Source organism: Microcaecilia unicolor, chromosome 4 (genome assembly GCF_901765095.1).
Source record: "Microcaecilia unicolor chromosome 4, aMicUni1.1, whole genome shotgun sequence".
NCBI classification, from domain to species: domain Eukaryota; kingdom Metazoa; phylum Chordata; class Amphibia; order Gymnophiona; family Siphonopidae; genus Microcaecilia; species Microcaecilia unicolor.
The window spans coordinates 323,971,147-323,986,101 of NC_044034.1; the positions used below are offsets into that span (position 1 = coordinate 323,971,147).

The 14,955-nt window shown below is 41.7% G+C and overlaps 1 protein-coding gene across 2 annotated transcripts in view; it reads left to right on the forward strand.

The window, feature by feature from the left end:
- The first annotated feature begins 895 nt into the window (after positions 1 to 895).
- The window catches only part of GOT1L1 (glutamic-oxaloacetic transaminase 1 like 1), a 62,709-nt gene continuing 48,649 nt past the window's right edge, over positions 896 to 14,955 (forward strand). The window contains exons 1-2 of one of the 2 annotated variants that reach the window (XM_030199632.1): positions 896 to 1,537; positions 2,571 to 2,628. In XM_030199632.1, coding sequence (XP_030055492.1) covers positions 1,420 to 1,537; positions 2,571 to 2,628 — 176 coding nt within the window. In that variant the 5' untranslated portion in view covers positions 896 to 1,419. Of the gene's footprint in view, positions 1,538 to 2,570; positions 2,629 to 6,915; positions 7,098 to 14,955 lie in introns of both variants that reach the window. The other variant, XM_030199633.1, reaches the window with a different exon arrangement.

Below are 14,955 nucleotides of genomic sequence, written 5' to 3' on the forward strand. Positions count from 1 at the left end.
GGACTAATTTTAATACATTTTGACTTAACTTTCAGAGAAGAAAACCCCCTTCCTCAGGTCAGGATAGGATACTGTAACAGTACTATACTGTATTGACCTGAGGAAGGAGATTTTGGCCTCTGGAAGCCAAATGTATTAGTCCAATAAAATGGTATTATTTTATTTTATGTATTTGTTTTATTTCTATTTGTTAATTTGTAAAGTGGTGATTGGTATTTGTTAGTTTTTTCAAATTTACATCTGCTGTCTTTATATTTTGCACAGTACTAGGGGACATTTACTGTTTCTGTGGTGTTGCATTGTATGCAGAGTCTGGCATCGGGGGTTCAGTTTAATTTTTGTCTAAATAGAAAGTTTATGATTACTTATTCTATAGTGGATTAGGATGTATCTGTGTTTGTGAAAAAGACACGGCTTTCAGTTGGCATTGACTGTGCAGGATTGATGATCTGTACTAATCTGTCTGTTTTCGTTTTACAATAGGTGAATTGATGTTCTAGTGCTCACTGTAGTGTTTAAGATGCTTTCCTTTTCCTTGTGTGACTCGTACAAATTACTGTTTATGGTATGGTAGAATTGCTCTATAGGTCCTGAGTGTTTTGTATTCTCGGTATGCCTAGTACTGGATTTGGGGGGGGGGGGGGGGGGGTGTTAAAAAAATGACCGGCCCCGGGTGTCAACTACCCTAGCTACGCCACTGTTGCTCAGCAAGAGTTTGTCATGTGTTGTGAAATGGATGTCTTTGTGCCTGATTTCTTGTTAATATTTTGAACTGGGGGGGGGGGGGGGGGGGTAAGGTCTGTTTTCCACAAAGCCTGAGGAACCATAGCCATGAAAGATACAACAGCTGTAGGAGACAGAAAAAGCAGGTAGTCTGGGACCTGATTAAGTCTATTCATGTCATGTACTTAACCCTGGCCTGTTTTCTGTATGTATCATAAAGAAATTCATCAACTTTTATGCTTCCTCAAAGCCTGAACATTTTTGTTAAAGGAGTAACTGTACTGACGGACTCAAGGATAGTGTGAGATGAATCCAGAAGTACAACTTTGACATATCTCCTTTTCCCCTGGCTAAAGCTGTGTGGAATGCCAGGTACTAGCCACCTAGAAAGTGGCTATTGTGCAGGAGGTCCCCCAGCATTTCATGGGACTGTATATATTTTATAAGCTTTGCTTTCTTTCCTTCCCCAGATATTGTGCTTTTAACCAATCTTGTTTATTGCTGCTATGACAGCAAATAATTCTCTCCCTCCCTCCCTACATTCTGTTGCCAGGACAACCAGGTAAAACTGCAGATGGAGTAGTGGCAGGAATATGCAGTTTTCTATCATATTTATTACCTGTATTTCCCCTGTAATGGTTCTAATCTTCATTTCTTTCTAACGTGCTCCTCTGGGAGAGCTGAGCGTTTTCTGCAATGTCAGCCCTGTCTGCCTTCAGTGAAACTTTGAAAGCGTCCTGTATGCCCAGAGACCAGCCGCTGGAAGGTTTTATACAGGATAAGGACTCTACAAAGATCTTCCTTGGGCATAGAGGTATGTTAACAAGAGCCTCCATACAACCTGACCACAAAGGGGATAAATATGCATCTTTATTGTACTCTCCTAGGGCATATGGCCCTGCTGAGTCCTTTCATTATCTAGTGCATGTCAGGAAAGAGGATAGACATATTTCATCCCCTTCCAAATGGAGTTGATTTTGCTAGGTATATATTGCATTTTAGTCATGCATCTGCATGGGGCAGTCTACAGCAATGGTTCGTAACACAATTCTTGGGCCACACCTAGTCAGTCAGGTTTTCAGGATACTCACAATCTCTATACAGAAGAGAGGTTTGTATACAATGAAGAGAGTGCATGCAGATTTATATCATGTATACTCATTCAGGATATCCTAAAAAACTTACTGTTGTGAAAAAAAGTTAAAAAGATGGTCTGTTTTACAAGAACTTATTCAAAATAAGTAGACTCTTTTCAGCGAAACCTTCTATCTGTGACTCAATAATGAGCTGAAAGACAACTTAATGACCATGCCTCTGCCCTCGATGACCAAACAGTATCCTATTTACCTTTATTGCTGGAAAGGAGGAAAAGACCTCAAATGTCCTTGTAGAGTTTTTTTGTATAGTTTGTGTAAAGAAATAATTTTTATTGTCTTGTTTTTTGATATTTTGTAAGTGATTTGTTCCCCGCTTAGACTTTTAAAAATATAGCGGGTTATAAATAAAGTTTTATTATTATTAGGCGGCAAGTGTAAAATCTTAATGTCAGCTCATATTGGACTATGATCATATCATTGGTCAAAAACCTCCTGTAATCCACTCTAAACCAATATAATTTTCTTATTTTTTTGATTTTTTAATTTTTTACTTTTCTTAGCTAAATGTCATTAACATATTTAAATATATATCTTTACTTGAATACCAGCACTTAGCTTACTGTTCATGCACCCTTAGGTTGATATCACTGACATGATTTAAGTACTCATCTTTACTTGAATAAATGTTTTACAAGAAGAAATATAATTAATATAATAATTAACTTATGTTCCTTATTGCATGTGCTATAGGAGTTTTCATTGGAAGGGGGAAGGGAAAAGAAAGAGAACCCCTCATACCCAAACCCAGGTATTCATATAGCTTGAATTATGGGATGCAATGGGAGGGAGGAGGACAAGAGTAGCTGCAGGGATAAATATAAGAATTTTGTACAGGCCACACCAGGGGTTCATTCCCACAAGATTTTGCTTCATGACAATTTATATTTATATAAAGTAATATGGTTGCTGTGTTAGTCCACATTAATGTATAGAAGGAAAGGTTAACAAACAAAAAAACAAAATGTAAAGTGAGTAGCTTTTGGGAGTTGGTACCCAGGTCAAAATAGAATGAGAATATTAGAATATACTAGTGAATTATTTTTAAAAAAAGCAGTTCACTTGTAGCTTCTGGGTCTGTTGCGCCTCTCAGGGCAGCTTATACTGGAGAGAGATGGGGAGGGGTGTATTTTCAGAGGTTGTATGTAAGTCAGAACCTCAGGTATCAGGGCTCTTGGGACAGGAATAGCAAACACTGGAAGGCCTTAAGAACAGGGATCACACACTCCACTCACTGTCCACTGCATAAAGTGCACAGCCCAGTCCAGATGTTCGGAACTAATAAAAGTTTCCTTAAAGTCTTTAAATACTGGATCAAATTAAAAGGAATAATATAAAATATTAGAAATCAAAACTTAGTCCTTTGCCCCCGCCTCTAAGGAGGAAAAGCATCTATACATCAAGGCCCTCTTCTTTCCAGTTCTAAAGTCCATTTGGAGTGGAGTAGCCTAATGGTTACATCAGAAAGCTAATAACTAGGGAATTTAGTTTCAAATCCCACTGCTGCTCCTTAACCCTCTATTGCCTCAGGTACAAAATTTGGGACGTGATATAGAAAAAAAAGCTGAGCTCTTAAGTTAGGCTCTTAAATTTATGTCCAATTTTCAGTCATACTTGTGAACCTAAAGTACTTATTTTAGAAGCACAATTTGTGTTTTAGATGTCCATATTGTATGGGTATCCAAATCCTGATTTCTTTAAAGCCAAGATAGGGGTGTCTAAACCTGAAGAACATGCATCTGGGAAGAGGGTGTGGTCTGGGTTAGTTCTAAGCAGGCCTTGGGTGTACTAAAAATAAAGATATTCATTCCCTATTGCAGAAGGGGAAAGAATGCCCATGTCCGTAAAGGTCATGTCGGGAATTAGACCTGCTACCTGGAATATCTGGGGACCCTTGGTGGAAAGGTCCATAACTGTTTGTACTTACCCTTGTTCACTGTAAAGCATAACACAGGGTAAGTGCAAAGCCTGTGTGGCTACATGCAGGGAGTGTGCCCAGCATCTACGCTGCATGTACTACATAGAGCATGTAGAGCTCCCATAACTCCATGTTCCATGGTGGTGTCCCTCCTCCCAGTCCTCCAAAGCCCTGGTCTTCCTCTTGAACCCTCCTCCCCTGTTTATACCCAATCTCTCTTTTGCCCCCCCCCCCCCAATGCCTTCCAATTCCCCTTATGCATAACTCAGAATAAAGAGCCATGGCATCCTCAAGCACTACCTTCACTCCCTCCCCCAACCTACTGGGACCTACCCTCATAGTAGATGTCCCCCGGCAACAGTAATCCCTCTCCACTGCTGTCCAGGAATGACTAGAGGTGCTTGAAGGCAGAGACACCATCATGGATCCTGGCACCTTCCCAGGCAGCAGTAGAGAGGGACCTCTGCTGCCCAAGGATATTTTAACAAGTACATAAGTATTGCCATACTGGGACAGACCGAAGGTCCATCAAGCCCAGCATCCTGTTTCCAATAATGGCCATGCTCTCCCCACCAACCTGAGCCAGGCACATTTCCTCCCTTTTTTCCCTCCCACCTTTGAAGCTGCAGGCTTCCTTCTGAGGGTCCCTACCCCTGTCTCTTCTCTACCTCCACCTTCTTTTTTTTGTCTTCTGGTCCCACAGGTACATAATCATTCTGATCCACAGCAGTTCTGTCTGGGTCATAGTTACACATTCTGTGGTGAGCAGGTTGTTAGTTACAAACTTTGGATGTGTGCTGATGCCTATTTCCAAAAACCAACCAGCTAGGTGTATTAAGTAAATGTTAACAGGGGAGGAGAGGCTCTTCCTGGTAAGCTGTGGATGCATTTGCACCCCCACCAATGACTTCTGCCAAAGCACTCTGTAATCTTTGTCATAGAGGGAAGAAAGAGATTTGGAGTTAGCTCTCACCTTTTCAGTAGTAGCTCAAGGAGAGTTACATTTGAAGCATTACTGGGACATAAGAAATAAGAATAGCCATACTGGGTCAGACCAGTGGTCCATCCAGCCCAGTATCCTGTTTCCAACAGTGGCCAATTCAGGTCACAAGTACCTGGCAGAAACCCAAACAGTAGCAAGATTACATACTACCAATCCCAGGGCAAGCAGTGGTTTCCCCATGTCTGTCTCAATAGCAGACTATGGACTTTTCTTCCAGGAATTTGTCAAACCTTTTTTTTAAAAAGATACACTAACTGCCATTACCACATCCTCTGGCAATGAGTTCCAGAGTTTAACTATTTGTTGAGTGAAAAAAATATTTCCTTCTAGTATTGAAAGTATTCCCATGCAGTGGCGTAGCCAGACCTCGGTGGGAGGGGGGTCCAGAGCCCAAAGTGCGTGTGGGGGGCACATTTTAGCCTGCCTCCCCCAGCTGCCGCCCCTCCCCTGCCACTTCCAACCCTCCCCCCGCCACCGCCACCACCACCACCACAATGTACCTTTGCTGGCAGGGGTCCCCAACCCCTGCCAGCCAAAGCCTTCTTCAGCGCTGGTCTCCGGCATGCCACGCTCACTGCTGATCTGTGCTTTCTTGAGTCCTGACGTCCTGCACGTTCCTTTAAGTAAAACTGAGCATGCTCAGTTTCACTTAAAGGCACGTGCAGGCGCACCGCATTCGCTGATCTGTGCTTTCTTCCTCTTGACATCCTACACGTTAAAGGAACGTGCAGGACACCAGGAGGAAGAAAGCACAGATCAGTGAACGCAGATGCCCAGTTATAGAATTGTCCCCTTTGATTCCCAGGAAGAGAGAAATACCTACTATGCCTGAATATAACTCACATTGAGCTATTGGGGGAAAAAAAGGCTATACTAAGAACAGAAGAAATACCATGTTGAGTCAGACTAAGGTCCATAAAGCCCAGTATCCTTTCTCCAAGGATCACAAGTATGTGGCAGATCCCCCCCCCCCCCCAAAAAAAAAAAAAAAAAAAAAAAAAAGATCTGTTTCCCACAGCTCATTTGCAGAATATGCAATGGCTCACCCAAGTCTACCTGCTTAATACATTTCATGGACTCTTCCTGCTGTGTTAGTTGCCTTGATCACATCCTCCTGTGAAAAAAGAATATTTCTATCATTCGTTTTCAATCTGCTGGTTATGTCCTCTATTTTTGTGTTGATTGACAGGTTAAACAACCAGTCTCCATATACTGTCCCACCCCACTTATAATGTTATCATTTTCTATCAAATCTCTTCTGTCATCTTTTCCCCAAGGCATTCTATCCACTTTATCAATTTTGTCACTCTTCCTGGAACCTTATTTATTTAATAAACTTATGGTCCACCTAAATCCTAGGCAGATTGAAATAAAAACTTTAAAAAAACTTATACTTAAAATAATATTCCTCCTCAAGTAACACTGATGCTGCCAAACCCTAACATTAGGGAAAAGGAAGGGGACGGGATTTGATATATCTCATTTTGATATACAGGAACTACTTTGGTTTGGGGGGGCGGGGGGAGGACAGCCATGGCACATAGCACAAAAAGTTTTGGTTTCAGTCAAAAATGCACCATCATAAGCTCATGCCTCAATAAGGTCTATAAGATGCCACCTGCCTTTGTCAATTTCATGGAGTGGAGGAGTGGCCTAGTGGTTAGAGCACTGGTCTTGCAATCCAGAGGTGGCTGGTTCAAATCCCACTGCTGCTTCTTGTGATTTGGGCAAATCACTTAACCCTCCATTGCCTCCTGGGACAGAGAAATATCCAGCGTAACCTTGAGCTACTATTGAAAAAGGTGTGAGCAAAATATAACTAATTAACTAACACTGTAGTGGAATGTCTCTCAAGTTAGTCTCAGCATATCATCCTGTCTCCCACAGCCAGCCTGTTTTTCAGGATATCTGCAATGAAAATGCATTGGAGAGATCTGCACACCCTGCTCCCTGCTACAATTGTGCTTGCAAATCTCCCTCATGTATATTCATTGTGGATATCCTGAAAGCCTGACTGGTTGGGAACTACACCAGGAATGGCTTGAGAAGCACTATAATTGGTGGCAGTACCTTGGAGAGCAGCAATCACATGACCCCCCTCATTTCCTCTCTCCCAGACTTCCGGGCAGATAATGGACTTCCCTGGGTAGCACCAGTGATCAAGATGACTCAGCTGAACATCAGCAGTGACCCAACTCTGCATCACGACTACCTGCCAGCGCTAGGACTGTCAGAGTTCACTCGGGTGGCAACAGAGTTGGCAATTGGCAAAGACAGTATTGCTCTTTTAGAGAATAGAGTATGCCTTGGGAATCATTTCAATAAAACAAAATGGAAATTGTGGGTACTTTAATAAGTGGGGGCTGTGATGTCACCCACGTTTCCAGGGAGGTACTAAAGTAAATATCATATAAAATAGTAGGGAGGGGCTGTCATTTGCGTCAGTGACATATCTTGTTATTGCATGTCATTAACAAATGAAAAAGAGAGGGAAAAAAACCCCACTTTGGGCCCAATATTTAGCTGGCAGCATTCAGCATTTTGCTGACTGCCACAGACGTTAAACCCGGAAATTTAACGCCATGCCGACTCTACCCTGGAATGCCCCCAAAATAGCCGGTTTTCCATTTGGTGCTAACCAGTTATTTTCAGCGGCACTAACCAGTTAAGTGCCACTGAAAATTGGTAGCCCCGAACTGGTGATTTAACTGCCCAGGAGCCATTCCTGGCTGGTTAAATCAATGTTAATATCAACTCCTTTGTACTTTTTTATACTACAGTAATACTGCACATTCTTTGCAAGAAGTGCACACTGTTACAAAAAGAAGGCACACTCTTCAGAAAGAGTGTGCAGTATTAGCAATGAGTACACACTTTTTTCAATAGTGTGGCATGTGCAATGGTTCATGTCTGCAAGCAATATTGGGAAAACACTGCACAATCTTTGCTAAGAGTGTGCACTCTTCTCTAATTGTGCGCAATAGTGTGTACTCTTTGCTAATAGTGTGCACTCTTTGCTAATAGTGTACACTCTTTGCTAATAGTGTGTACTCTGTTAATAGTGTTTACTCTTTGTTAATAGTGCACACTTTGTTAATAGTGCACACTTTTTGCTAATAGTGCACACTCTAACAGTGTGCATTTTTTCCAAATAGTACACACCCTTTGTTAATAGTGTTTACTCTTTGCTAATAGTGTGCAGATTTTACTAATAGTGCACACTCTTAGCTAACAGCGTGCACTCTTTTATAATATTGCACACTCTTTGTTAACAGTATGTACTCTTTGCTGATAGTGTGCACTTTAGCAAGAGTGTATCATCTTTCTAAAACAGTGTGCCCTCTTTAGGAAGAGTGCACATTCTTATCAACATTTATCCTGGAATGAAAAAAAAACCCAGATACAAAACAAACTTTCCCATAAACCATACAGAAACTTACGTGACAGAAAACCTTTCTAGCTGCCTATCTCTATAAAATAGTAGTTTGTTTCTTTTTCAAGCAAAATCACCAATAAATACAAGTAATTGTAATTATAGTATACTTTGCAGGACTGTCATGTATTTGTGAGAACTCAGAACTTTGGAAGATTATAAAAGTAAAACCTAGAATATTTCATTAGTCTGGGTAATATGGTGGCCCTAGTCACAGGTGGCTGTACTTTCCTGCTGAATTATGGACAGAATATTAGTTATTATTGTCAGAAATGGGTATTGATCTTAGCAAAGCCCTGGTCTAGGTGATTTCAGAGTGGATCTGAAACTCCAGAACCATTAAAATTAAATTTGAAGAAAAGTATTTTGATAGAAAAACAGAGAAAAGAATTCAAAGCAGTTGTTACAAAGATAAGAGGTGTTTTTTTTTAGAGGCCCATCTAGTCTCCATAGTGTCCCTTCCTTGTTGTTTATATTTTTTAATAAGAAATTTTTGGGGAAAATCATCAAGGCACAGTAAAAGGCAGGCACTTCCCAAGCAGCATTATTCCACTGATCTGGAAACATTAGGCCACAAAGCCATAGCCCAGTGCTCCTGGGTTTCATTTTAGAGGAGTCAGCACCCTTAGGTAATAGTGGAGGCCAGAGCACCCTCCCCCCCAAGTCAAAGCCCCTCGCCCCCCCCCCCCAAAATCAAGACCCCTCCCCATAGTGCTGCCCCAACCAGACCCTCCCAACCCAAAGAACCCTCCTATTGGCCAACCCACCACTTGGAAATCTTCCTTCCCCCAATTGAAGACCCCTTTTGTCCCCCTCCCCATCCTCCTGATGGCCCCTTTGGGCCTACCTTACTAAGGGGTCTTTTTACTAAGCCACGGCAAAAAGCAGCCTGTGGTAGTGTGGGCATATGTTTTTGGCATGCTCCAGGCCAGTTTTTACTGCATCTGGGAAAAAGGGCTTTTTTTTGAATGGGCTGAGAAAAGGGCCTGTGGTAAAACTGAAACCAGCACATGCCTATTTACGGCCTAAGCGCTTAATTCCACCCATTGATCTAACAGTAAGGGCTCTTGCGCTATATGCACAGTGACCAGTTGACGCGCACCAACTGCTGATTAATGCTGAAAATGCCATGCAAAGTAGGGAATTTAAAAATTATTTGTCTCAGCAGTATGGGCGCATGTCAAATCCAAAATTACTACCAAGATGCACGCTAGCCTAGCAGTATTCTCGTTTTGGCATGTATTGCACATGTATAGAGCCTACCGTGCCTTTGTAAAAGGGCCCCAAAAATCCCTGGGCAGGAGTGATCTCCAGTTGCTCCTGCACTTGCCAGTGTTTTAATCCAAAATGGCACTGGTGACCCCGATTGATAGACTCCTGGTACTCCAGGTTGAATGTGCTCAGTGCTATCCACATATATTCAGCACTGCTCACTACCTGGATAGTAATATATTTAAATGTTGCAACTAGCATTTCAAAACAACTGTGGCTGCAGCATTTGAATATTGATCTAATTTTTTTTAACTTAGTGCCAGTGCTTTTATTGATAGCTGATGATAGCTGAGTCCTTATAAATAGGTTCTTAACCTCAGCAACTGGCCAGGAAGGGATCATCCTTAGACCAAATGTGAGACCTTACACTTTGGGGGGGGGGGGGGGGGGGTTCTTAGCTAGAAGGGCAAAGAGTGTAGAAGGATCAATTCTCAGTGCATTGCTGTCTGCCTCACAGAACAGGTCTTAGTAGTTGCGGGGCCCTGTGCAGACCAGTTCGGTGGGGTCCCCTGCCCCCACCTAGCCCTGCCCCTTGTTGACAAGGTGTATTTTAACATTTTTTTGATTTCCAATGAAGACAAATCAAGCAAAATTTGTACAGAAAAACTAATTCAAATAAACACAATGCTATCATAGGAAACCTTTGGGTTTAAAAAGCAAAACTATGTGAATGTAAGGACTGGATAAATGAATTAAAACAAATGCCCTTAATGTGTAATACTTGGTAGCAATAATGAAACAGTGATTGAATATTTACATAGCAAGCAGCCCGAGCCAACAGATTTATTTTCCACTGAACATAATTAACATTGTATGAACTTGGCAGCTAATAGTGTGCTGACCTGGACAATGTTGGTACATTTAGACTGACTCTGGACAGTTCTGCATGAAGGAAACCCTTCCCTCATTATTCAATACCTTCTCTGTGAAATAGTAGTAATTAAAAAAAGGCAAGCACACTTTTATAATATACCACTGCATTCCACAAAGCAAAAGGAGCAGGTTCCAACATGCCATCTTTTTCTTTTGATGTAGGCACAGGAAAGAAAGATGTTAAATGCTCTTAGGTCTCAACCTAATTCATAATTTTTCTTAACTGTACTTATAAATAGTAAGTCTGATACTCATAACGTCTGTTTTGGTGAATCCTTATAAACCAGCCCCTCCAAATGACACAATAATTATGATTTAGAACTAATTAGATGAAACTAATATTTCCTCTGTGTACATCCGTATCCTACACAAGCCTGCATTTTTGAAAATATAAGTGAGGTCCAATAAAAATGTTACCAACAATAATGAATGACAACATGGATAAAGCAACTCATAGATTTGCTTGCTATGTTTGGGTAAGGGGATGAGAGATGCACAGAGGAGATGGAGAGGGAGACCAACCTCATGGGCTTCAGCAGCCATCTCAAGTTAACCACCTTCAGCTCTCTCCTACTCGCTCCTTTAGTTCCAGCTCGCAGCACCGCTGCCTTCTTCAATTTTCCGGGCCGCCGACAGCATCAGTGAGGTAGGCACACTGCCTTTAGGCAGCCCTGGAAGCTCTCCCTCTGTTGCAGTGTCTTGCCTATGCGGGACAGGAAATTGCAGCAGAAAACATCCGGGGCGCTGAAGGCAGTGTGTTTACCTTACTGACGATGCCAGCGGCCTGGATTGAAGAAGGCAGCTCTGCAGGGAGTCGAAAGGGAGTAGGAGAGAGCTGACAAAGGCGGTTAGATTGAGAACAGGAGACAGCAATGATTGCTGAAGCAGGGAGTGGGCGAGAGATGCTAAGTCTGCTGTGGGGCCCTTGGGCGCATAAGGCCCTGTGTCCGAGCACCCCTGTCACCCCTGCCAAAGACTGACCTTGTTGCCTCACATTCACAGATGCTCAGCATAATTTTTCATTTCCTACAGCTGTATCACAGACCATACATGTTTTTTGGCTTTGCCCCTTTCTTTCTGGCAACTATGAATCCTCTGGGCTTCTTCCCAACCCTGTGCATTTTGGAAGATTTAGGATAATTGAATTAAATGGTAGCGCTATACAAATGCTAATAATAATAATAATAACCCATATTCAGTTATGTGCTATGTGCTATGTGCTAGCTGGCTCTGCAAAACTGGATTTCAATGCTGAAACCCAGACAGGACCCGACATAGAATTTCTGGGAATAACGCCAGCATCGGTCAGCAAAACGCTGAGTGCCACTGGCTTAATATCTACCCCTATGTTTCTATGAAATAACAAAATAAACTCATAAGCAATAGCACCAACCCACCAAGCTTCAAACCTTAACTGACGGTCATTTATATGCCTTTCTTATATGTATTCAGAGTTCACTTGGGGGGAACAGCCACATACCATGGAGGAACGCTCTATCCCTATGACTGTAGCACACACAAACCAAGGAGTAGGGTAGGCTCTTCCAAAGGATACAAGGGAGACGCAATGATTCTTGCATGTGATATTTTATTGAAAAAACACCAAAAGACTTGACACAGCGGCTGTGTTTTGGCGCATAGGTGCCTGCCTCAGGAGACTAGGAGAGAACAATTATATCTTTTTATAATCAATATATTTTTGTGTCTCCCTTGTGTCCTTCGGAAGAGCCTACCCACCCTAATCCTTGGTTTGTGTGTCATCCAAAAATCTTATCAAACCTAGAAGTAGACACTTCTTTTTCTGGCTTTATGTTTAGATTGATAAAGAGATTGGAGATATGCTAGCTCTGAGTTTTCCCATACTAGATATTTACTCTTTGTAAGGACATGTGATAGACTAAGGAGTTCAGGAAAATTTTATTTTTTATTAGCAGCAAAACTAACCTGAGGCGTGCTAAGAATCACAACAAGAGCAGTGGCAAGCTATGATTTTGGCTATATATTTGTGTTTGTTTAGTATCATTGGTAAGCACTGCTTTTATACCAAGTAGAAAGGACTAGAGAAACAGTTAACCTTATTCATCTTTCTTAATGTCGTAGATGTAAAAAGAAACTGAACAGACAGTTTATACAAACATTTTCTTTATTAAGACTTATAATCTGTCATTGCATTATTTCACGCTCTAAGGGAATTACATAGTAAAATCAATAAATTCAAATACATATTGTAGGACATTAGGACGCTCATTTTCAAAGCAGATAGACATCTCAAAATATCTAAAAAAAAAGTTCATCTGCTAAAAATGCCCAAATCCTGAGTTTTGGAAAGTCAGAATTTTGTTGTTTCACGATATAGTTCGTCTAAATAGCAAGGGAACATTTAGTGGGTGTATTTTGGGCGGGACTACAGCTTATTTCATATGGGAAGAAACATCCAGAAAGAAAGAAGCAAAGCCAAAGACCAAGGTTGGTCTATGGTACAGCTGTAGGAAAGGGAAAATCATGCTTAACATCTGTGAATGTGAGGCAGAAGTCGATGAACTGAGAATTGATCCTTCACTCCTTGGCCTTTTAAGGACATGTAAGGTCTCACATGTCCATGTCTAAAAAGAAGGACGTTTGATCTAGACCTGTTTCAGTCAAGTGCAAAAAGGAGGTCTGATTGAGCAGCTGATCACTGGAGAGATTAAGGCATGACTCCTCCTTAATCTCCCAATGTTTGCTGTCCCCCTCCCTCTCCCCTGATAATGAAACCAGAAAGGAAAACCAGGCTATTAGTCAGCTGCAAGTATTATGACCATCCTGAACAAAGCAGCAAGCAGGTCAGACGAGTAGCCTTGTAGTTAGTACAGTAGATGGTAAACCATGGGACACAGGTTCAAATCCTACTATAACTCTATTAGTTCTTTCTTTTTGGGGCTCCCTCCAGGAACAGAAATATACCTACTGTACCTAAAGATATAAGACACCTGCAAGCCTGAAGGTTATTGGAGCAGTGAGGTAGCTACGTGGGGCCATGGGACCTGGGCCCCACAAATTTTCTCTAGGCCCCTGGCTTAGCTGGTGGGGGTCCCCAACCCCCACCAGCTGAAGTCTTCGTCCAGCGCTGGTCTCCAGCGCCGTTGCATTGCCTGCCTGTACTGCTATGGATTTACAGCCTGACTCACTGACACAGACTACTCAATAATTACTGTGGATTCTTTTGGATTTGTATTAGGTAAATGAGACCTTTATTAGTTAGAGGTGCTAGAATCTACAATGATTAAGATATATATATACAATGATTAAATCATCTAACTAAAAGAAAGCTATAAGACAGATATATACATATTATACATACAACATCACTGGTCAGGAATTTCAGGCCTGTTGCAGCAAAAGCCCGAAGTCTCCTTATGACCAGGAACAAGTCCTCTGCGCGATACATTTACCCACAGATGAGCCTCAAAACTCTGCTGCAACAAGCCCCCCTTTTTATAAGGCTTAGAACTCATATTCAGAGCTAAGGAAAATTACAGAATGCTTCTCTGTTTAGGTAAACAAGCCATACTGTGGGAACGTGGTCACATGTTTTCTAAATCCAGGTGGCCAGGCTGAACTCTGAAAACAAGCACCATCCTCCTCTTCACATACCAAATTAATTAGAGCTGTGTGTTATCTTCTGCATTCTAACTTATTTTCACAACTTATTTTCACAAAGTTAAACAATAATTTTTAAACAGAATTACTTCTAATCAACAATACACACCCCGAGTGCACTGGTCAGTCAAAACAGAGTTGAAAAACAGTCTTTAAAATTCACTTTTATTACACTGCCCTGCTCTCTCTTCCTCTCATGTCTGGCACGTACCTTTTCGTGAAATGGCTCAGGGAAAATAAATGGGATTGACTTAGGGAAATGGTGAAAAATCTTGATGGAATTACAGTAGATTAAGGGGGGGGGGGGATCAGTCCCCTAGAACAGCTGCTGATCACCAAAGCATGCAAGGAAGACAGGGCTCTCTCACACAGCCCCCAGGGCACAAAGGGAGGGCTGGCCCTAGCTAAGAGCCAATAGGGAAAGCACACAATGAGTCAATCACAGGGTATTGCAAACTATAGGAAAGCAGTCCTAGTACACAGTGCTATTACACAAACAATGCAATTAAATACAAACAATACTCATACTAAATACACATAATAATACACCCTGCCTCCATGACTATGGGGGCAGAACAAGTAGCTATTTTTCTTTTCCTGGAGGGATCACATTTATTTTAAAAAAAAAAAAAGTTACAGTGGGATTTGAACCTGTGTCTCTTGCCTTACAGTCTACTGCACTAACCACAAGGCTACTCCTCTTTTCTGCAAGGCTGTCTGTGTGGCAATGTTCTAGGATTGCTGCCAGACAGACATCCCTGTGCCTTGTCTTCCTCTATAATTTTAACATTTCGGTTTGTAAAATGGTTGTTTAGGATGGACATCTCCACCATAAGGACGACCTTCTCACATATTTTCAAACAGGACAGCTGGACATATTTCCTGTTCAAGAATAGCTGTGAGATGGGCATTTATTTGGACATTATAGGCAGAATGTCTC